This window comes from Erinaceus europaeus, chromosome 1 (assembly GCF_950295315.1).
Source record: "Erinaceus europaeus chromosome 1, mEriEur2.1, whole genome shotgun sequence".
Lineage (NCBI taxonomy): Eukaryota > Metazoa > Chordata > Mammalia > Eulipotyphla > Erinaceidae > Erinaceus > Erinaceus europaeus.
The window spans coordinates 199,300,016-199,324,640 of NC_080162.1; the positions used below are offsets into that span (position 1 = coordinate 199,300,016).

The following is a 24,625-nucleotide window of genomic DNA, read 5'->3' on the forward strand; positions in this document are numbered from 1 at the left end:
ATACTCGCTCTGTCTTACTAAAAACAGCAGGCTAAAGGCAATACCACAGTAATTATTACTAATGGCAACACTTACATGGTCTTGGCCAGTTCCTTTATTTCTCCATGATAGTCCTCTCTCTCTCTCTCTTTTATATTTATTTATTTATTTATTTGCTCCTTTCACTATAGGTTCTTTGAATGAGAAGCTATTTATTGTATGGCAGTGTCATTTGGTTTGGTGTCTCTATTCACTGTCAGCATCCATGTAACACGGTAGTAGATGTTATTAGTCGGAAGCTTATTCTGCTTAGTTTGCACTGAGAGGAGCTGCCAGTGCTTGTGCAGGAAGTAGTTTAAAACCCCAAAGGAGCACGTTAGCCAGAAGTATATTTGGCAACATTTTTATAAGCCATGGTTAATGGATTCTTATTCCAGTTCAAAACATCGCTGCTATTAGAAGCGTAAAACAAGGTAAAGCAGGTTTTCTTAGCAGTAAAGCACCTTCCTTGCATGCATGGGGTGTGGGGTTGATTCCCCAGAACCATATGAGAGCCAGAAGGACAGCTTTATGAATGAAGACATAGTGCTTTGTGCTCACTCATGAATTCTCATTAAAAAAAAAAAAAAATATATATATATATATATATATATGCCTAAACATCCAACCATAATTAAAATGTAGCTTTATCAGGGGAGAGAATGGGATATGGAGTTCTGGTGGTGGGAATTGTGTGGAGTTGTACCCCTCTTACCCTATGGTTTTTGTCAGTATTTTCTTTTTATAAATAAAAATTTAAAACAAAATGTAGCTTTGCAAGTATTTAAATGACGATGTTAAGTTAAACAACAGGTCGTCCTTTCCAAACTCCAAGTAGTTCCAGATCTGTACAGGCTGGCTTTTGGGAAGTCATTATCATATAGGCAGAGCAAAAGCTACTCAGAAACCATAATAAACCAGAGAGCAGGGCATATGGTAACATTGATTTTTGTCTCATTGCTTCCACTGGAACAGGCATTTGGAAACACCCCAAAACACCCAAAGTACTAGTAGATTCTGGCAGTTTCCATTACTCTGTATAGTTGGAATTTACAGGCCAATATGCTGTTTTGTCATAAAAATAAGTCAGTGATTTTACATATTAAAAAAATTCTTTTTATTATATTTATTTATTGGATAGAAATAACCAGAAAATGGAGAGTGGTGGGGAGGGGGGCTGAGACAGAGAGGGAGAGAGGGAGAGAGAAAGAGAGACACCTGCCGCCCTGCTTCACCACTTGAAAAGCTTTCCCCCTGCAGGTGGGGACTGGGGGCTCAAACCTGGGTCCTTGCACATTGTAACATGTGTGTTCTACTAGGTGAGGCACCACCTGACCCCCTGATTTTATTTATATATTATTATTATTATTATTATCTTTATTTATTGGATAGAGACAGCCAGAATGGAGGGAAAGGGAAGATAGGGAGAGAGACAGATACTTGCAGCCCTGTTTCAGCACTCCCCAAATTTTCCCCCTGCAGTTGGGGACCGGGAACTTAAACCCAGATCCTAGCACAGTTACATATGCGCTCAACCAGGTGTGCTATGGCTCAGGCCCCTGACTTTACATATTTTTAAACAGTTCTTTTTACCCTAAGTCAATTTTTTTTATTGCCATCAGGATTCTTGCTGGGGCATGGTGCCAGCATGATGAATCCACTGCTCCTAGTAGGCATTATCTTTCCTTTCCCCTCCTTTTCTTGATAGGACTGAGGAATTCAGAGGGGAGGGAGAGACCTGCAGTACATGCTTCACTGCTAGTGAAGCTTCCCCCCTTGCACATGCTGGAGGCTGGAACCAGAGTCCTTACACATAGTCACATGTGTGCTTAACCAGGTACACCCCTGCCTAGACCGTCCCCCCAACTTTTTTTAAGGGAAATAATGGCTTATAGGACACTTGTTGACACACGGAGAGAGTAAAAGTCTTATAGATAGTAGATCTGAACCAGACAAAAGTGTAGCTCAATAACTTTTTTAGCTATATTTTCTTCGAAACATGGATAATCATAATTCCTGGGTTTTCTTCATAGGAAAATACATGGTCATAACAAAAACTGAAGAGAAGTATGTAAAAGGACTAGATAGGATAGAATTAGTAAGTTCTCTCTTTCTAATTCCTCTTTCAGTAATTGTTCCAAGTGTTTTCATCAAAGTCACAGAGATTCTGAGGGATGAAATGAAATAAGTACTTGTGAGTATAATATAAACAAATCATAATGAGAAATTAGTATGTCAGTATTAGCCCATACAGAAACTAGCCTTTTTTTTTCCTTTTACCAGTCTCCACACAAGCTCAGCATAATAACTACTAGTAATTTTAAGAGACATTTTGGGTTTTTTTTTTTTTTAGATAAATTATAGTTAAAGTGCACAGTAAGATATATCTTAAATAAAAAAAATCAGGTATTTAAGGTGCAAAGATGCTTTCATATAAAACACAGTGTCGACTAGAGTCAAGTTAATTAACAGAGTGTTTCTTTTACAATTACATTCTGAAACCTATTTCAGTGAGCTTCAAGAATTCAACACGATATTTTAAATTAAAGCCACCATGCTGTGCCATTGTAATTGTTACTAGGATTATACAGGAAAAACCGAATAACAATTCCACTTATGTTATAATGCACTTGAAATATTTACAAAGTGTTTACAGGAGTCAAAACTTATTTGTGTGATGATTTAACTTATGTAAGAGCAAGGACAGGCTCCAGTAGCAGCGGGGCTATCACCTGCTCTTCTTCTTCTTCTTCTTCACCATAGTTCCTTAGGAGTTCTGTCTGTAGGTATCAGCCAATAGCTATTCTGCGTGAATACTAATATCACATCTACACAGTAGTTTATATTTCTCTTAGCAGTAATGTGTGAAGAGAAGCAATACTTTGTTTTATACTACTGAGGTCACCTACAGAAATCACTGGGGGCACTGTCATTTATTTATACTGAATTTTCTATCAGTCTGTAGGAACCCTCATTTGCACTCTGGTTTTAATACAAGTTTTTTGAAATTGGGAGGAAAAAAAATCCTCATTTATAAAGCCTATTAGGATACACCAGGGTCTATCTATTAAAAAAAAATGCCATAAAGTGATGATAGCTTCTGTAGTTTCAAAGTCATTACTCTTTCATACAACAGGCAGTAACTCCCAGTGGTTAATCTATACAATCGTACTTCTTACTCTATTTTGGTTTCCAGTGTCTTATATTTGCTTTCAAGGTGTCTATACCACCATTTTGTTGTACACACTATAAAGAGGAGCCATCTCCAAGGTGAGAAGTTCTCCACCACACACCTCCTACTCATTCTCATTTTCACTGGAATTTGTTGGTCTGCTTCTAACTCTGCTTCTAAGACCTTCTGTTTTGATCATCACGTTAGGTTTGCTTGCATTGTTTAACGCTGTGGTCTATTTACATAATCACTGCTTTACCTGAGGCCCACACTGGTTTAATCTCCACTGGTTTGTGCTCTTTTTCCACTCCGCCCCCTCTCCTAGTCACATCCTGTTTTCCACCGTTTAATCCCCACTGGTTTGTGCACTTTTTCCTTCTCCCCACCCCTTATTCTACGTACTTCCTCTTCCTGACACTTCCACCTCAGGAGATATAAAGGACACGATTTTCTTTACACCAGTCCTAGCGCTTTGTGCCACGTGCACTTAACCCACTGCGCCACCACCCGACTCCCTTGGACACGATTTTCTAATGAATGGAGATTAGATTGATTGCACTGCATCCCCGCTTATCAATAAAGATTGAACTGAGTTCCCAGCTCAGCCATGAGTTCCTGGTCGTCTGTCTCCCACCCGTGAAGGTAGGCCGGCATCTGGCGCCCGAACAGGGACCGGCAGGAATTGATTTGTTTGCACAGTCCTTCCACACTGGTGAACTGAGAAGCAAGTAATTCAGAACTAGAATGAAGGATGGGATGACATGTCTATGCAGCAGAAAGAATTTGTGGGTGATGTGCCTCGCTCCATATGATTCTTGGCAGGTTTTCCTGTCTCGGTTTAGGCTCACTCTCTCAAGGAAGTAAGTCATAGTTGTTAGAAACTAAGGCTCAGAAAGGTGAGATAACTGATGCAGAGTTACACAGGCAGTAGATATCAAAATACAACGGACGACTATCTGGATCTTTAATCCATTCCAAAATCCATTGGATTTTGGTGTATAGTGTGAACACTAGAAACTCTAAAACATACAAGAAAACGGTGAAACTTCACAGTACCTTCATGTCAAAGATGTATTTGGAGACTCAAACCTATGGGCATGGGAAATGAACACAGGAGTAAATAAGTGGGACTGCATCAAATTAAAAAGCCTCTACACGTAGAAAGCTAACTACACAATGGTAACCAGGCAACTGAGTAAATTGGAGAAGCTATTTGCACATCACATATCCCACAAGAGAATAATATCAAACATAAGAATAGGAAAGCTATCAGGGGAGGGGATGGGATATGGAGTTCTGGTGGTGGGAATTATGTGGAGTTGTATCCCTCTTATCCTATGGTTTTGTAAATAAATAAATAATAAAAAAAAGAACTCAGGAGTCGGGTGGTAGTGCAGCGGGTTAAGCGCATGTGGCACAAAGCGCAAGGACCGGCGTAAGGATTCCAGTTCAAGCCCTTGGCTCCTCACCTGCAGGGGAGTCGCTTCATAGATGGGGAAGCAGGTCTGCAGGTGTCTGTTTTTCTCTCCCCCTCAGTTTTCCCCTCTTTTCTCCATTTCTCTCTGTCCTATCCAACAACAATGACATCAATAACAACAATAATAACTACAACAACAATAAAAAACAACAAGGGCAACAAAAGGGAAAATAAATAAATAAATAAATATAAAAAAATTAAAGAAAAAGAACTCACACAGCTCAACAGCAAAAAGTAACCCAATTAAAACGTGGGACAGAAAACTAGTCTTTTAAAGAAGAGATACACACAGTCCACAGACATATCATTCGAGAAGTGAGAGTTAGAACTGCATGAGATTCCATTTCCTGTGAGAATGCCCTACATCAACAAAACAAGACATGACAGGTGTTGGGGATGCGAGCTGGTGCATCCCCCCTTTGGGAGACGGTCTGGAGGATCCTAAAATAAAAATCGAATCACCTTATGACACAGAAATTATCCAAAAGGACACTGAAACAAGAATTAGAAGGGACATATGCACTCCTATGTTCATAGCTGCATTATTCACAGTAACCAAAGATGGGGTGCAGAATAAACAAGTTATGGGATATAGATAGACTCCATGGAATACCACTCTGCAATTAGAAAAAGTGAAATTGTGACATTTGGGACAAAATGGATGGAACTGGAGATGATTATGCTTAGTGAAATAAGTAAGGAGATGGTTTCATTCATGTGGAATTTAGAGATTTGATACCCATGAACTTGCAAAAAAGGAAACAAAACAACAGAAGCAAAGAAACTGTTTCTAAAACTTTATGAGAACGATAGTGGTTATCATGAGAACAATGGTGGTTATCTTTGGGAGGTGGAAGGATGCGGGCACAGAACTTCGGTGGTGGGTATGGTGTGGAGCTATGCACTATAATCTTATAGTTTTGTAACCCACTATTAATTACAAAGAAAAAATAATAAAGCTGATGGAGAGTACAAAAGAGAATATGTTGGAGTTAACATGCATTTCTACTACGACTGTCTCGTGAGTATAGATAAATAACCTCTCTAAGTTTGTAAGCAAGGGAACAATTAAGTTTTTAAAATTTATTATTGAGAAAGGGGGGTTAAGAAAAAACGAGAACCAGAGAAAATATGATACCAGGGATTGAACTCAAGAACTCATGCTTGAGAATCCAACACTCTAGCCACCACTGCACCTCTTAAATCATAGGATTAACATATGAGGACTTCAATAAAGCAGTATTTGGGGGCACACTGAGAGGGAAGAGGATATATGTAAATACATATGAACTCCAAGGAATAGTAAACAATAAGACGATAGTATACAATGGTTTCTTTGTCAATGCCATTGTTTAATCTTGGGAAGATCTGAAACCTTGCTATCCCAAATGGATGATAATACATTTCTAATTCTGAACACTAATCTTCAATTCTAGTACTTCAGAACACAATTATCTGTGGAGACAGAATCCTTAATGAGATCACTAAGTTAAAATGAGATCTTCTGGGTCCTGATCTAATAGGCTGTCCTTATGAGAGAAGAAATTTGAATATACAAAGACGCAGCAGGGATGCTTGTGCAGAGGTAGACTGGCCCTCTGAGGACACACACAGAGGGCAGACAATCTGTATGTTGAGGAGGAAGGTCTCAGAAGAACTCAACTCTGCCAAGACACATTGAGCTTAGACTTCCGACCTCCCTAACTCTGAGAAAACCAACTTCAGTTGTAAGCTTTCTGGTGTTTAGTGTTTTATTATGGTGACCCTAGCAAACAGTGCATACATCATTTCTTCATCCTACTTCATCTGATAGAGAATGTATCACACTGAGCAGTTTCTTAGCAAACCTGGGAGCGTCATGGAGCAAGACATGCAATCACAGACTTTGGTTCAGAGTTTGACTCCTTCCGTTAAAACTGCAAAAATTTTAAGCAATTGAATTTTTGTGAGCTAGTTTTCTTATTCTTTAAAAGGTCTGATACTTATTTCACAAGTTAAGGTGCTTCTTGTCAAAATAGGCATGAAAAGAAATTGAAAAATATTAGCATGATGCCAACCTGACTTCCCTAAGCAGACGATCTCATGGATGAGTCCTGGAATGTCGCCTCCCCAGAACCCTGCCCCACTAGAGAAAGATAGAAACAGGCTGGGAGTATGGTTTGACCTGCCAATGTCTCTGTCCAGTGGAGAAGCAATTACAGAAGCCAGACCTTCCACCTTCTGCAACCCATAGAGATCTTTGATCCATACTCCCAGTGAGATAAAAAATAAGAAAGCTTCCAATAGAATATGACACTGTGGTGGTGGGGATTGTATCCCTCTTACTCCACAGTCTTGTCCATCATTATTAAATCACTAATAGTAATAAAAAAAGAGTTGAAAAATAAGAAAACACAAAGAAGAAAAAGGTCTGCATTCTGTACATCTTTCAGTAGGATGAATTGTAGAATGAGAAAATAGTTTCAAAGGTAGACTAAGTGCTTTCTTGAATATTCATTCTCTGACATTTAAAGGGCTTATCATTTGTCATGTACGATAGCCTATTTATTAACTGATCCCCACCAGTCAGTCTGGCCCCTATACTGCAATTTTATAAATTTCTTTTTAATTATCTTTATTTATTGGTTAGGAAAAGAGAGAAAGCTAGAGAGAAGAGAGTTACAGAGAGAGGGAGAGAGAGAGACACCTGTAGCACTGCTTACCACTTGCAAAGCTTTCCCCCTGCAGGTGGGGTCCAGGGGCTGGAACCTGGATCCTTGTGCACCAACACATGTGGCTCAACCAGGTGCACCACCACCTGGTGTTCAATCTGATAAATTTCTTTGAGTCCAAGTCTAAACACTTCTTTCCACACATGTGACTTGCCAGTGGGTCTCCACTATCTCTATGTTATCAAGCCTCAGTTCAAGTAGAAAAGGTAAGGCCACTGATCCTTCCTGTGTACTAAACACCAACTCTACGAAATGGTGTGGGGTTTCCAGAAGACATCATTTCTATGACGCTCCAAATCAGTTTTGCTTTGTTTTTCTCTGTTTGTACTCTGATGACTATTTATTCTTGATTTTCTGTTAAATGTCCAGAATATTCTCAAAGCCGGTGAGCCATTTGAAGACAGGATCTCTGTCTCAAAAATCTTTGTATTTCAAGCATCAAATATAGTTTTCAGTAAGTGGTGACTGAACAAAGATGTTAAGCAACTTGTGCTTGACGTCAATCATGTTAACGTGTGAGGATCATAGCTTAAAGTGAAGACTTCACACGCTTTTGAGTCTAAGTTCACATAGTAAACTAGTCATTTGCTGCTTCAAGCCTTAGTATCATAACCATTAAAGTTAACCTAGATTAACTCTTGCTGCTGACACTGGATTAATAGAGACTTGCTAATAAAGGGTTACACTCCACGCTAACAAAAGGGGAACTCAGAATGGAAAGAGAGAGGCAGGCTGGGAATATGGATCAACCTGCCAACGCCCATGTTCAGTGGGGAAGCAATTACAGAAGTCAGACCTTCCACCTTCTGCATCCCACAATGACCTTGGGTCCATACTCCCAGAGGGATAAAGAATAGGAAAGCTATCAGGGGAGGTGAGGAGATGGGACATGGAGATCTGGTGGTGGGAACTGTGTGGAGTTGTACCCCTCTTATCCTATGGTCTTGTTAATGCTTTTTAAAATAAATAAATAAATAAATAAATAAATAAATGAATAGGAAAGCTATCAGAGGGGATGGGATACTGAGTTCTGGTGGTGGGAATTCTGTGGAATTGTACCCTTATTATCCTATGGTTTTTGTCAGTGTTTCCTTTTTTTTTTTAAATTTATTTTATTATTATTTATGTATTCCCTTTTGTTGCCCTTGTTGTTTTATTGTTGTAGTTATTATTGTTGTCATCGTTGTTGGATAGGACAGAGAGAAATGGAGAGAGGAGAGGGAAGATAGACAGGGGGAGTGAAAGACAGACACCTGCAGACCTGCTTCACCGCTTGTGAAGCAACTCCCTTGCAAGTGGGGAGCCAGGGCTTGAACCGGGATCCTTACTTGAGTCCTTGTGCTTTGCGCCACATGAGCTTAACCCGATGCACTACAGCCCGACTCCCTAGTGTTTCCTTTTTATAAATAAAATAAAAAAAAAAAAGAGCTCTCTCTTTGTTCCCTTGTAGCTTATACCAGAGGCCATGTGTGGCACTGTTTTCCTGGACAGAAGTCAGAATTTAGTGGGTGGCAGGGAGGGTTCAGGTCCTGGAGCATGATGATAGAGGAACCAGTGGGGGTTGTATTGTTATGTGGAAAACTGAGAGATGTTATGCATGTGCAAATTATTGTATTTACTGTTGAGTGTAAAACAAAAATCCTTAAATAAAAAGTAAAAAAAATAAAATTGAAGGTTTGGTGAGCTATGGCGTTAATCTGATTAAATTTCTCTCTAGGTCATTAGGGTTTGATTTCTCTGTGTTTTTCTCTGTATCAGAATTGAATTTTGAAGCAGGGCATGGGTCATACTTCACCTGCAGATGAACAGAGTGACAATCAACAAATGCAACAAAAAAAGATTTGGTTTCTTCATTGAAAATTAAAAAAAATAAGATTATCTCAATTACCTTAGTTAATAGCTTAAAGTGAAGACTTCACACGCTTTTGAGTCTAAGTTCACATAGTAAACTAGTCATTTGCTGCTTCAAGCCTTAGTGTCATGAAAGAAAAGTAAATATGGCAGTAGAAAAAATGATGTCTCATTTCCCACATCTACTAGTCTGCTACTAGTCTGAGATCATTATGTAGAATACACAGTGCTGGGATACTGCCTGTAAACATCAAATACACAAAATACTAACGTGGTCTTTAGAAGACAGATACTCAGTACATACCAGGTGCATTCTCTTTCTCTTCTGAAGGAATCAAGCTGTAAGATTAATGCTATTTGACTATATAGCTGCTTTGTCAAATTACCCAGAAATCCCACAAACTACTTAAGCAGTAAAATACAGAAGCATCTGAAAGTACAACACATGCGACGCTACTGTGACAGATGTGAAGACTGAACAGAAATCAGTAATGAAATTCTAGAAATGTGTCTGGCAGCTCAAAGAACACACATTCTGCAGTTACACAGAATCAGCACTTCTGAGTTCTATGGTCCTAAGTACTGGCTGGGAGCTCTGTTTTCCAGTCTGAAGACTGCCTTAGCAGCCTCTGTCTCCTAGAACTGTTGTGAGCTGTATTGTATTCACAAAATTCAGACTACAAGCCTTATAAAATTATAGTAGATTATTTGTGGTGTATGTATGAAAGACTTTCTTTTTAAAAAAAGAATACTTAGGTTGAGAATTGACATATTTGTGGACACTTCTGGATTTAAACAAAATATGGAGAGATTTATATAAAGAGTGTAACTCTTTGAGTAATCAGATATGGCCTAACAATTCAATTTTTTTCTTCTTGTGTGATATTTGAGAAATGACCATGTGCTCTGTATTTTACCTTTTCTTCAAATCTATAGTAATAAGAGCATCATATACTTCATGAAATTTCTGGTAAACTTACAGGAGATACTATACATAAAATCTATACTATGCTAGACACTCTTGGGTAGATCCTTAAGGGTCAATTTCTTAATGGATACAAACACAATACAGTAGGTTTCCACTGAAAAGACCCATTCAGAGTCAAGGTTTGAGACATTTCATTTGTTGTCAAAATACATAAGAAAATATTAGCAGGACAAAAACAATAGCATGAAAATATATACATATTCCTGTCATCCTTAGTACTACAGTTAATACATATGCTTATTTGTTCAAACCTTAGCTGACACTACAAGTGCTCAAAGCTGAATATATGCTTTATCAAAAAAAAAATAGTCTACATTTATTTATGCTTCACAAAGCCAATATTTTTGTATGTCTTTGTACTCCAATTAAAATTTTGTACATAAGCCAAGAGGATCCTAAGCATTTAGTAAGACATTATGAGCAGAATGAAGAGCAATTTCACGTATCAATAAACATCAAAGTGTATTAGCTAAAGAAGTAAGCGTGAGGCTGCTGATAACGTGTTATTTCTGGATAAGTAATCCTTTGAAAATTAAATGTAACCAACTTATTATTCACAGATAGCAGTGTAATTTTGATATAATACAGAAACATTCTTATTAGGAATGGTGATGTAGTATAATTATACATTTTGGATGACTTTGGGTCTTTGAACGTGAATAGTTACAGACTTTGTAGCCAATGTTCCTTTTGAGGATATAGTGAACATTTAAGTCAGATTATTGAAGTAAAACTTTTTTTAAAATTTTTTTAAAGAAACTAGAGTGTTGTTCAGAAGCTCTGGCTTATGGTGGTATTAGGGATTGAACCTGTGACCTCCAAGTGACGGGCATAAAGTCTGTTGTGTAACTGTTGTGCTCTCTCTCTGAACCTAACACTGTAATCTTCCAAGCCTTAATACTTTAATATTTTAGTAAATCTGGTAGGACTAATGCATGCTAATTGGTAGGCCAGATAATGCATTTTCAATTAAACAAACAAAAACCAGAGCAGGAAGAGTCAAATGGCCCTCACCAGCTGATTATCATCCTTATCCAGATTATATGAATGTGAAAGGCATCTGGACCAGGCTGTCACAGGGTCTGGACATAGAGAGACTGACACCTACCTTTGGGTGGGGGTGCTATAGTTGTTATCGTAGGAATCATAACTTTGTTCATCATAGGCAGCACCATATCCATCATCATAATCCTGCAATTCAACAGAAATTAAAAAAAACATAAATGTATGGAATCACTGTTTTTAGTGAACTGCTTTTTGAAGCACTCAACTAGTATCTAACTATATACCTTTAGCATAAAGTAAAGTATGAATGATGCAAAAATGACAAAGTAAGAACGCCTGAAATTTCTTTCCTCAAAGAGGAATAACACTTGCAAAAAATTTTTGTCAGTCAGTATTTTTACAACTCTGGAAATAATTTAAAAGCCCAATTTAGCTAATTAACTTAAGTAACCAAAAGTTAATCTCTAATCGCAAGTTAAAAGTTCAGGATCTACTTTTTTTTTCTTCTTCTTCTTCATTTAAAAAAAAATTATTTATTTATTAACAAGGAAGATAGGAGGAGATAGAAAGAACTAGACATCACTCTGGCACATGTGCTGCTGGGGATCGAACTCAGTACTACATGCTTGAAAGTCCAAAGCTTTATCACTGCACCACCTCCCGGACCACTGTTCTTCAAATTTATTATCAGTTTTACTTATTTATAGGATAGAGACACCTAGAAATTGGAAGGGATGTGGGAGATAGAGAGGGAGAGACAGAGAGACACCTGCAGCCCTGTTTCATGACTCGTGAAGTTTTCCCTCTGCAGGCTGGAAGTGGGGGCTCGAACCTAGGTCCTTGTGCATTGTTAACATCTGCACTCAACCAGGTGCACCACCACCCAGCCCAATATCTACTTTTTAAAAAATATATATATTTTATTTTACTGAGAAAGAGTGATACAGAGAGAATCAGAGCACTGCTCAGCTCTAGTTTATGGTGGGGTTAGGGATTAAACCTGGGACCTCGGAGTCTCAGGCATGAGTCTGTTTGCATGGCCATTATCCATTATGCTGTTTCCCCATCCAATATTGACTTTCAAAAAAAAAAAAAAAAGAACTGCCTGAATCTTGGGGTGAAGAGGTATGGGAGAGTTTTTAATTAATTGCACTCCTCACCCAAGTCCTAGAAACTAGTACTCACAACCACATATAACTGCAGGTTGGTGGTCACTGATGAAACAGCAGGTAGAGCTATTATAAATCTCAACTCTCAACTCCTGGGGGCTGGGTGGTGGCAAACCAGCTTGTCCACACATATTATCATGAGTTAGGACTCAGGTTTGAGCCCCAGCTCCCCCACCTGCAGGGGAGAGGCATCACAAGTGTTGAAGTGGGTTTGTAAGTGCTTCTCTCCCTTAGTTGATAAAAAATAAAAACAGAACATAAAAAAACATTGAATTGAAAAGTCTAATAGTAACTAAAAAAAAAAAAATCACAAGAGACGTTTAAAACCAAATGACTAGGAAGAAGAAGGGCTTAGTGAATCTGAAGATCCATCCATCTAGATTACAGTAAGGAAGAAAAAGAGTGAAGAAGAATGAACAGTTTCAGTAATCTTTAGATAAGACCATCAAAAACAGATATTGAAATACCTAGGACAGGAGAAAAAAGCAGAAAGATTCAGAGAAATATCTAAAATATTGCCTAATTTGAAGAAAAACTCAGGCACCCCCAACAAGCTCAGCACAGTCCCCAAAGAATAGGCTCAAAGAGCCACATATGTAGCCAGCAATTCCACAATAATCTAAAGAGTTAAAGACTATCTCACCAGAGGCTAGTTTCTTAACACAAAACGTTATAGTTGGAAGATAGTAAGATTCCTTATTCCAAAAACTAATTGAGAAGATTGTCAACTCAGAATTCTGTGTCTACAAGAAATATTGAAATGAGTCCTCAGGTACAGTGAAAGGTTATTTGACAGTAACCACATGGAAACTTAACGAACTTTGGTAGAATATACAAAGAGCCTAATTTTTTGTTGTTGGTGGTGCAACCTGACTTAAAAGACATCTGTGTGAAGAAATAATCTCAAACCTGTTAAAGGCAGCACAATGTGTAAAGCTGTAATTTGTATGAATGTAAGAATACGGATTTAGGGACACAAGAAAAGTAAGCTAGACTTTAGAGGAGCAACATCTTTACATGCAGTTGAAGTTCAGATGGTATAAGTCTGAAGTTAATAAGCAAATTCTACTTGCCCAGGCAGACTGAGAAAATAACTTAGAGAACATAACAGAAAGAACAATGACGATAGAACTAAAACAGCACGGCACAGAAATATTTACTTAAAACAAAGGAATATTAAAATATCCAAAAGAAAAAAAATAGTGGATGTAAATAATAGCACTGTAGTAACTACACTAATAGCAAATACTAAATACAAATGGACTAAATACAGTAACTAAAAAGCAGAAATTGACATAATGCTGGGAAAAGAAACCCTCTTAATTCCATGCTATTTTAGAAGCATTTCAAAAAAGAAAAAAAAAAAAACATGCTGAAAGAAAAAAAAAGTACCCTGGTAATATTAATCAACAGAGAAATATACTTCTGGTATACTAACACCAAACATAATAGACTGTTTTTCTTTCTTTTTAAAAAATATTTATTTATTCCCTTTTGTTGTCCTTGATTTTTTTTCATTGTTGTAATTATTGTTGTTATTGATGTTGTCGTTGTTAGATAGGACAGAGAGAAATGGAAAGAGGAAGGGAAGACAAGGGGGGAGGTAGACACCTGCAGATCTGCTTCACAGCCTGTGAAGTGACTTCAGTGCAGGTGGGGATCCCGGGCTCAAACTGGGATCCTTACACTGGTCCTTCACTTTGCACCATGTGTACTTCACCCACTGCTCTATGGACTGACTCCCACAAAACTAACTTTAATACAAAAACTGACACTGGAGAAAAGGACACATTTAGAGCAATGAAGGGGCTAATCTATAAAGATTAAACATTATCAAAATACGTGTGTAAATGTAAGTGTAACTGAGATCAGATCAAAATCAGAAAGCTTTAGGCTGAATCAGCACTCCTTTCTTTGTGCTTACACAGTAACTGTGACTCCATACACAGACACAGTGCCTATTTTCTTGCCTCCTTCCTCTCCCACTTAGTCTTCAGGTCCTAAGGAAAAGGCACTGTTCTCAGTGTTTGCTACAGAGCAGTGTAGCAACATCCACTGAATGACTTGGTGAATGTAGAGGAGAACTAGTTCAAGACAAAGTCATAGGAAATGCAGTAACAACATCGTTAAGATGAATGTAAATAGACATGGTGTTATAAAATGTATTTATTAGGAAGTTGGGCTGTAGTACAGTGGGTTAAATGCAGGTGGCGTGAAGCGCAAGGACCGGCATATGGATCCTGGTTCAAGCCCCTGGCTCCCTAACTGTAGGGGAGTCACTTCACAGGCGGTGAAGCAGGTCTGCAGGTGACTCTCTTTTTCTCTCCCTCTGTCTTCCCCTCCTCTCTCCATTGCTCTCTGTCTTATCTAACAATGACGACATCAACAACAATAATAACTACTACAACAATAAAAAACAAGGGCAACAAAAGGGAAAAATAAATATAAAAAATTTAAAACAGAAATGTTCCCCCACTCACTTAATAAAAAAAAAAAGAAGAAAATGCATTTATTAGAATATAGCATTTTGCTGATGGCAGCCTGATGTAGGTTTTTTATTCCTGCTAAACATTACTAAGCATTCTTTTGCTCTCTGCCTTCAGCAACAATAACATTTTAAAAATATACATACCCTACTTTTGAAAGTCAGAAAAAAAAAGACTACAAAGAGTAAAGGCAAGAGAAGACATATGTGAATACTAACATACATTCACAGTTCATTAAGAATTTGTGGCAGGACAGGTGGCATAGCCACGGTGACTTCCAGGACTGACACGCTGGCTACCATCCCCTCCACGGCACACAGCAGAGTGAGGCAGCGCCCTCTTTGTCACAGAAAGAAACATTAACAAACAAGGAAAGAAAAAAATGTGTCTATCATTAAAGCTACATTTCCGAGTTGTTATCTTTGATAACACGTGACCTGGATACATAGGCAAAGGGAAACATTCTCACACAGGGAGAGGATTTTCATTCTTCATCCTATAAAGTCCAAACCAGAATATGGGTAAATACCAAAATAATCTTGCTTTGAAGAGATTTTCCAAGGCTAAAGCAAACAGCATGACCTATTTAATTCTATTTCTGTCACCAGTAAAATCAAGCATAGCACTTAAGCTGGAGAAAAAAAAAAAAACAACCTTTTAGCAGACAGAAGATTTACAAAAGAATGATTTTATACAGGTATTGCTTCGAGTTCTTCGAGGAGACAATTAAGCTACATATCGCCTCACTTTTAATTAGGGTTATACTTGGTCATTAAAAAAAAAACTGCCTAGCTTTTATTTATTGGATAGAGACAGCCAGAAATTGAGATGAGAGGGTGACAGAGAGGGAGAGAAACAAAGAGACACCTGCAGCACAGCTTCACCACTTGCAAAGCTTCCCCCCTGCAGGTGGGGATGGGGGGATTGAACCCGGGTTCTTGCACATTGTAACATGTGCACTCAAATGGGTGTGCCACCCTGGTCACTTTCAAATGTCAAATTTTCACAGTGTTAAAACGCACGTGTCTCTTATAATCATTACTTTGTATTTGTGAAACAAATGAGTGAAAAACAGTATAATTTTTTTTTTTTTTTGGCTAGGATTTGGTTGAATAACAGCAACGATCACGAACATACCTTTACTATATAATTAAGTGCAAACTCACAAGATTGATAATTTGAAATACAACTCTTTCCTATGCTCATTTAAATGAAGCACCATTATTTCAGCAAACAAATCATAACCCTGATGTTTGGGTATATATATATATGTTACACAGTTTTAGAGTCATGCAACTTCTTCACATTAATCACCAGAGTCTACTATAGACCTCTTGACCTGCCAACTTTGTAATTTACAAGATGGAAGTCATCCAGGTATTAGCTATACCCAGAGGCATGTTATAATGCATGTGTATATAAATATATACATATGTATCTATAGACTGCTTTGACACAGTTTCATAACTATTATTCAATATAATTAGAATTACTTTAGATAAAGATCTATTTCAGTTATATTATGAGGCCAGAGAAACATTAGGGATATCCATAATTTTCTTTTGTAGAATGTGATGAATTCTTAAATTTTTTCATAAACTATAATGTGTATATATATCTATGCTGAAAATCATAGTATTAACAAGTGTCCCATTTAAGTAAAGAAACAGCTGACCAAAATTGGATGTGATTTTATTCACATCTGAAGAAAGCTTTCAAAGGACGTGTCTCTATCAGTTATTTACCGACTGTCTTCTTTAAGTTCCTATCTGAGACATAATTAAATTTCTTCATATTTGATAAAGTGTTCAAAAAAGGAGAAGGGAAATAAAATAACAAGCTAATTCAGATATCCCATAAACAAGGAAAGGGGGCAAATGAAGAATTAAATCAAACAAAATTAAATCAGAAAATATACTAAGACATAAAAGCAGGGAGTAATTTAAACTTATTACACTCACTTCATATTTATTATGCCAAAGATGTTTATATCAACTGTCTCCTTTTCTCAGGAGGTAGTCACTGTTTAAAAAAAGTTTCTATTGTGTATAAGACACTGTTCTAAGCAGTAGGATAATAGAGAGAGAGAGAGAGAAGAGAGAGAGAGGAGGAGGGAGAGAGAGCTCTAGTCAAGACAGCTCTCACTTTGCTTTAAATAACTATGATGTGATTTAAAGCAAATTTTCTTTGGAAAGCAAGACTGGTTTATGAAGCCAGAAGATGTGTCCTATACTGTAATGAATTCTCAGCACAGTCCACCCAATAAACACAGCTGGCTGACCCTTTACTTTTTTTCCACCTGACATGTTAATATGCTTTTCCTTTAAGCTCTTTTAAGAATCTTTAAACATCCTGTGACCTGTTATGTATCTCATATTCTAACCTACCCAGATACAAACACAATAAGAATATATGTTATTTGAATATAAGGATGAGACTGCTAATATCACTCATCATTATAAGCTCTCCCTTTTTTGATTTATAAAAAGGAAACACTGATAAAACCATAGGATAAGAGGGGTACAATTCCCACCACCAGAACTCTGTATCCCATGCCCTCCCAATAGCTTTCCTATTCTTTTTTTTAAGATAAAAAAAAATACCTATGGACATCTAATCTTTGATAAGGGGGCCCAAAGTATTAAATGGAAGGAAGCTCTCTTCAATAAATGGTGCTGGGAAAACTGAGTTGTAACATGCAGAAGAATGAAATTGAACCACCTTATCTCACCAGAACCAAAAATCAACTTCAAGTGGATCAAAGACCTGGTTGTCAGACCAGAAATATCAAATACTTAGAGGGAAACATTGGTGAAACACTTTCCCACCTAAACCTCAAGGACATCTTTGAGGAAACAAACCCAATTTCAAGGAAGACTAAAGCAGAAACAAACCAATGGAACTACATCAAATTGAAAAGCTTCTGCACATCCAAAGAAACTATCACACAAACAGAGAGACCCCTCACAGAATGGGAGAAGATCTTCACATGCCAGACATCAGACAAGAGACTTATCACCGAAATATACAAAGAACTCAGCACCAAAAAAGCAAATGACCCCATCCAAAAATGGGCAGAGGATACAAACAAGACTTTCACTTCAGAGGAGATCCAAAAGGCTAACAAACATATGAAAAACTGCTCCAGGTCACTGATTGTCAGAGAAATGCAAATAAAGACAACACTGAGATACCATCTCACTCCTGTGAAAATGGCATACATCAAAAAGGACAGCAGCAACAAATGTTGGAGAGGCTGTGGGGACAGAGGAACCCTTTTGCACTGCTGGTGGGAATGTAAATTGGTACAGCCTCTGTGGAGAGCAGCCTGGAGAACTCTCACAAGGCTAGAAATGGACCTTCCATATGACCCAGTAATTCCTCTCCTGGGGATATACCCCAAGGATTCCATAATGCCCAAACAAAAACATATATGTACATCTATGTTCATAGCAGCACAAATCATAATAGCTAAAACCTGGAAGGAACCCAGATGCCCAACAGCAGATGAGTGGCTGAGAAAGCTGTGGTACATATACACAATAGAATACTATGCAGCTATTAAGAACAGTGAACCCACTTTATCTGACCCATCTTGGACAGAGCTAGAAGGAATTATGTTAAGTGAGCTAAGTCAGAAAGATAAAGATGAGTATGGGATGATCCCACTCATCAACAGAAGCTGACTTAGAAGATCTGAAAGGGAAACTAAAAGCAGGATCAGATTAAATCAAGAACAGGGCACCAATGTGAAAACCCTGTGGTGAAGGGGAGGGTGGCCATTGGGCTTCCTGGTGCTGAGGGGGTGGTGGGGTGGGGGGCAAGAGGGGGATAGGACACAGTCTTTTGGTGGTGGGAATGGTGTTTATGTACATTCCTATTAAAGTGTAGACATATAAACCACTATTTAATTAATATGGGGGGGGAAATCGATCATATGTCTAGAACTTCTTAAAACACAGACTGAGTCTTTTTAATACATAGGCTGAGTCTTTGATATGTGGACTCTCTCAAAAGCCTAGACCAGGGAGAACAGAAGCAACCAGTAGCACAGCTATATACAAGATGCTAGGTATTATACCCCAATCCCTAACAAAGAGACTTTCCAAAGTTAACCCTATCACCAAATAATGTGATGATAACAATAACTATCCATTGTCTTCTTGAACCCTAAGACAACAGGAACCTCACATTTCCACTATAGAGCCTATATTTCCCCCAGTCCTGGAACCTTAGGGTACGGCCCACTTTCCTACATGCTGCTCTCAATTCAAATCAAACAATATTGCATCCACGGATCGCAACCTAATCAATGCCATGAATGCCACCCCAGCATGCTTCACTTCAGACTGTGACCAGAGACTTCAGGTGTGGAATGACAACCTTTCAGCTTCATCACTCGGGTGAGACCTTTCCTTTCATAGTATTCTCTAATTCCATTCTAGGTGGTACACTCCCCAATAAAGTCCCCAAACCTAGATATAGTCCAGGTCCCCTGAGACAGAGCATGGTTTCACACGTGCCCATAAACTAGGGGCAAAATATATACCTAAAAGAAAAAGTATACAAGAGCATGAAGGGAATACCCCCAACACTTCATCTGCACTATTCCAGCCTTTAGGTCCATGATTGTTCAACAATTTGTTTGGCTTTGTATGTTAACTCTCTTTTCAGCCACCAGGTTCTGGATGCCAACAAGATGCTGATCAGACTTCCCTGGATAGACGACCCCATCAATGTGTCCTGGAGCTCCGCTTCCCCAGACCCCCACCCTACTAGGGAAAGAGAGAGGCAGACTGGGAGTATGGATCGACCAGTCAACACCTATGTTCAGCGGGGAAGCAATTACAGAAGCCAGACCTTCCACCCTCTGCATCCCATAATGACCCTGGATCCATACTCCCAGAGAGATAGAGAATGGGAAGGCTATCAGGGGAGGGGATGGGATATGGAGATCGGGTTATGGAAATTGTGGAACTGTACCCCTCTTATTCTATGGTTTTGTTAATGTCTCCTTTCTTAAATAAAAAATAAAAAAATAAATTTAAAAAATAAAAGATTAAAAATTATTATTTATTTTCCCTTTTGTTGCCCTTGTTTTTTTAATTACTGTTATCATAGTTATTATTGTTGTCATTGTTGTTGGATAGGACAGAGAGAAATGGAGAGAGGAGGGGAAGACAGAGAGGAGGAGAGAAAGACAGACACCTACAGACCTACTTCACTGCCTGTGAAGCTACTCCCTTGCAGGTGGGAAGCCAGGGCTCAAACAGTGATCCTTACGCCGGCCCTTGTGCTTCACACCATGTGCATTTAACCCACTGCACTACTGCCCAAACCCCCAGCTTTCCTATTCTTTAATGCTCTGGGAGTATGGACCCAAGGTCATTGTGGGATGCAGAAGGTGGAAGGTCTGGCTTCTGTAACTGCTTTCCCCCCTGAACATGGGCTTTGACAGGTTGATCCATACTCCCAGCCTGCCTCTCTCTTTCCCTAGTGGGGTGGGGTTCTGGAGAATCAGAGCTCCAGGACATACTGGTGGGGTTGTCTGTCCAGGGAAGTCTGGTCAACATCATGCTAGCATCTGGAACCTGGTGGCTAAAAAGAAATTTAACATACAAAGCCAAACAAATTGTTGACCAATCGTGAACCTAAAGGGTGGAATAGTGCAGATGAAGAGTTGGAGGCAGGGGTACTCCATTCTCCATTTTATAGATAGCTAGTAGGCATATTTTAGTTATATTCCAAAGGGCCTGTGGCTATACTCGTTTTTTTTTTTTTTTTTTTTTTTTTTTCTCCTGAGCCTGGAATCTGATATGCAGGTGGATCCAAATTATTGTCTGGGGAGATGATGTTGTGGCTGAAAAAGGAACAGAAAGCTGGATCATCCAGGAACCTTGTCCTCCTTATAAAGTAGCAATGGTAGGAACTCTCTGAAGGGAGGCTGGGTCATTCTACTCTGGCACTCCAGGAAAAGTAGTCCTGAAATGAATACACCTAGAATGTTTCCAGCTGTGACCATGGGCTGCCAGCTCAGACTGACAGGGACTTAGAGGTTACACAGGTTCCTGTGCTAAATATGACTGACTATATATGGACTCTGGGTCAGGTGGATGGGGTAAACAGTTAGTTTTATTTATAGATTTTCTTCAAGATTGGGAGCTGCTCTTTGCCCTAATTCAGCTTTCTAGCCTTATTCTCAACTCTGACACCATCTTCCCAGACAGTATTTTTGTCAACCTCCATATTAACTATCAAACTCAAGCAAAAACTACTAAAGTCATAGCCCCTAGGAACATATCTAAATTAGATTTCTTTTTTTTAATATTTATTTTATTTATTTATTCCCTTTTGTTGCCCTTGTTGTTTTATTGTTGTAGTTATTATTGTTGTTGTCGTTGTTGGATAGGACAGAGAGAAATGGAGAGAGGAGAGGAAGACAGAGAGGAGGAGAGAAAGACAGACACCTGCAGACCTGCTTCACCGCCTGTGAAGCGACTCCCCTGCAGGTGGGGAGCTGGGGCTAAATTAGATTTCTAAACTTCTTTCCACTCTATGATCCTATTCTCATTTGCTTTATTCCTAGATTTTGTTTCCTGTCCATTAATTATTTTGTCCTGTTTTATACCTTACAGCCTTTCAACCACCAAATGCAGATGCTATCATGACACCATCTTGACTTCTCTGGGCAGACAACCTCATCAATATGTCCTAGAACCTCACTTCCCCAGAGCCCTGCCCCACTAGAGAAAGATAGAAACAGGCTGGGGGTATGGATCAACCTGTCTATGACCATGTCCAATAAAGAAGCAATTACAGAAGCCAGACCTCCCATCTTCTGTACCCCATAAAGAAATTTGGCACATACTCTCAGCAGGGGAGAAATGACAGGGGTAAGATGACCAGAGGGTCTGAACTCCAACTCCATCAGGACCCATAAAAAGAAGAAGAATGGAATGACATTCGGAAGTATTAATAGGTGTAGATGTGACTTAGATATACTAAATAAATAATATAGATGGCAGAGCCATAGGAAAAATGGGCAAAAATATATAAATACAGACAGATAGATATAGAAATAATAGTCAACGGATATCTGCAATCTTGGGAGAATTACTGTAGATTCCAATAGAGGCAGTGGAGATACAGAACTTTGGTGGTGGGGCAGGGGCAGAATTACACCTGCTATCTGTATATTTTTGTAAATAAATATTATGCCACTAGTAAAATTAAAAAATAATAATTAGGGTTATAGCCCAAGGACACTATAACACCTAACCAAAAAGATACGTGTACATCTGTGTTCATAGCAGCACCGTTTGTAATGACTACAACCTGGAAGCAAACCAGGTGTCCAACAACAAATGAGTGGCTGAGAAAGCTGTGGTATATTTACACAATGGAATACTATGCAGCAATTAAAAACAATGAACCCACCTTCTCTGACCCATCTTGGACAGAGCTAGAAGGAATTATGTTAAGTGAGCTAAGTCAGAAAGGTAAAGATGAGTATGGGATGATCCCACTCATAAATAGACTTTGAGAAAGAAGAACAGAAAAGGAAACTCAAAGCAAGATCTGAATGAGTTTGAAGTAGAGCATCAAAATAAAAATCTGTTGGTGGAGGGTGAGAGTAGATGGTTAGCTTCATGGGGGTGGTTGGGGGGTGGGAGACCGAGGTACAGTCCTTTGGTGGTGGCATAGGTGTTGATGTACACTCCTACTAACTTGTAGTCTCATAAATTGTTGGTATGCATGAGACCCTTTCTGTTTCATTTGGTTTAAATTCCCCCTGCTTAACACTATTCTATTTACATAACCACTGTTAACAAGTTCCACCCTCCCTCCAGGAGGGCATTTGTGGTTCAGTGACAGGATTCTCGCCTAATCTGCCCCCTCTTTGTCACACTCTGATTTTCACCAGTCACTTTTCTCTCCACCCTCTCTATGTCACAACCTGTTTCCACCTTACTTGGCAAGTATATATAAAGACAGCATTGTGAGTTTTACGGTACTGTACTTTGAGTTTAACTTAGCTCGTCTTAGATTGTGCTGCGTCCTGCATGAATAAAGAGATACTGCCTACAGCTCAACCATGAGTCCCTGGTCGTCTGTTACCCACCCGTGAAGCTAGCCCGGTGAAAACAACATAACCCGTCGAAAACAACAATAAATCACTAGTTAATTAATATGAGAGGGAAAAACTGATTGAATGTCTCAAAGTTTTTAATGCAAAGACCATGGGCTGAGTATAGGTGCTTCAATCTAAGCACTTAAGACTTCAAACTTGTAACAAGACTTAATTTTAACAGTGGTCTCAAATTGTTAATGCATTTATTTATTTTTTTTAAATTTTTTAAATTTATTCCCTTTTGTTGCCCTTGTTGTTTTATTGTTGTAGTTATTATTGTTGTTGTCATTGTTGTTGGATAGGACAGAGGGAAATGGAGAGAGGAGGGGAAGACAGAGAGGAGGAGAGAAAGACAGACACCTGCAGACCTGCTTCACCGCCTGTGAAGTGACTCCCCTGAAGGTGGGGAGCCGGGGCTCGAACCGGGATCCTTATGCCGGTCCTTGTGCTTTGCGCCACCTGCACTTAACCCGCTGCGCTACAGCCTGACTCCCAATGCATTTCTAATAATGACTTGTTCTTTGAAATTCTGACTCTCCTAAAAACTGAGAGCAGGGAGAATAGAAGCAACTGGTGATGTTACATTATGACACAGCTATATATAAATATAATGTCAAAGGACATAAATTATGGTGATGTTGTGTATGATACAGCAAATCCTAACAATGAGATTTTCAAAGTTAGCCCAATTGCCAAATAATTTGATTATAACAGTAACTATCTATTGCCTTCTTAAACCCTAAGATAGCAGGAACCTCCCGCTTCCTCTATGGAGCCCCTATTTCCTCCAGTCCTGGAACCTCTAGGGTGGGGCTCACTTCCCTGCATGCTTCTCTCAATTCATACCAACTGATATTGCACTCACTGATTCCAACCTAATCAACACAAGGAGTACCACCTCAGCATGCTTCACTTCAGACTGTGTCCAGGGACATCAGGCATGGAATGTCAACCCTTCACCCTCATTATTCCGGTGAGACCTTTCCTTTTTCATAGGAATGTCTAATTTCATTTCAAGTAGTTCACTTCCCAACAAAGTCCCAAAGCCTAGACATAAACCACATCCCATGAGATAGGGCACATGTGCATATGTATTCATAAACTCGGGCAAAATATATACCTGAAAGCAAAACTGCACAGTAGTCTGCAGTGACTCAATAAATGAAGCAAGCAAGTAGAAATACCTAAAAAGACACCATAAAGTTCCTAATGAAATAGTGTCTACTTAGACTTAGATATCCTCCTCACCTACTTCCTATTACACTTCCCTCAGTCACTCCAAAGCTAACCTCATCAAAGCAAGGACTGCAAAAGCTGAATAAGGGCAAGAGTCTGGCATACTTTAATGATGATTCTTTCGTCACTATCAGGCCACCCCATCATCTGGGGCCCTAATCGGGGAGTCCTGAGATTCCCAAACAGACATGATGGTCATAGACGTTGAATAGATCCCTCTCTCCATTGTTACCAGTCATCTCCATCAGGAACAACACAATGGACCCCTTTTTACAAATAAAAAACTCTAAAAAATGATGATTTAAAAAAGATTAAACTCATTGTTACAAAAAAAAAAGGATAGATTAGTCATTCTGGAGATGTCCTTGTTGCTTACCCCTC

General features: G+C 38.9%; 1 protein-coding gene across 3 annotated transcripts in view; it reads right to left on the reverse strand.

Annotated features, from left to right (window-relative positions):
* Positions 1 to 24,625, reverse strand: part of KHDRBS3 (KH RNA binding domain containing, signal transduction associated 3) — a 194,311-nt gene that overhangs the window by 27,950 nt on the left and 141,736 nt on the right. For all 3 annotated transcript variants that reach the window (XR_009552426.1, XM_016187590.2, XM_007521898.2), the window contains one exon: positions 11,326 to 11,408. Coding sequence is in view for 2 of the 3 variants with exons in the window: in XM_016187590.2 (XP_016043076.1) it covers positions 11,326 to 11,408 (83 nt within the window). In the remaining variant the exon portion in view is untranslated. The remainder of the gene's footprint in view (positions 1 to 11,325; positions 11,409 to 24,625) is intronic.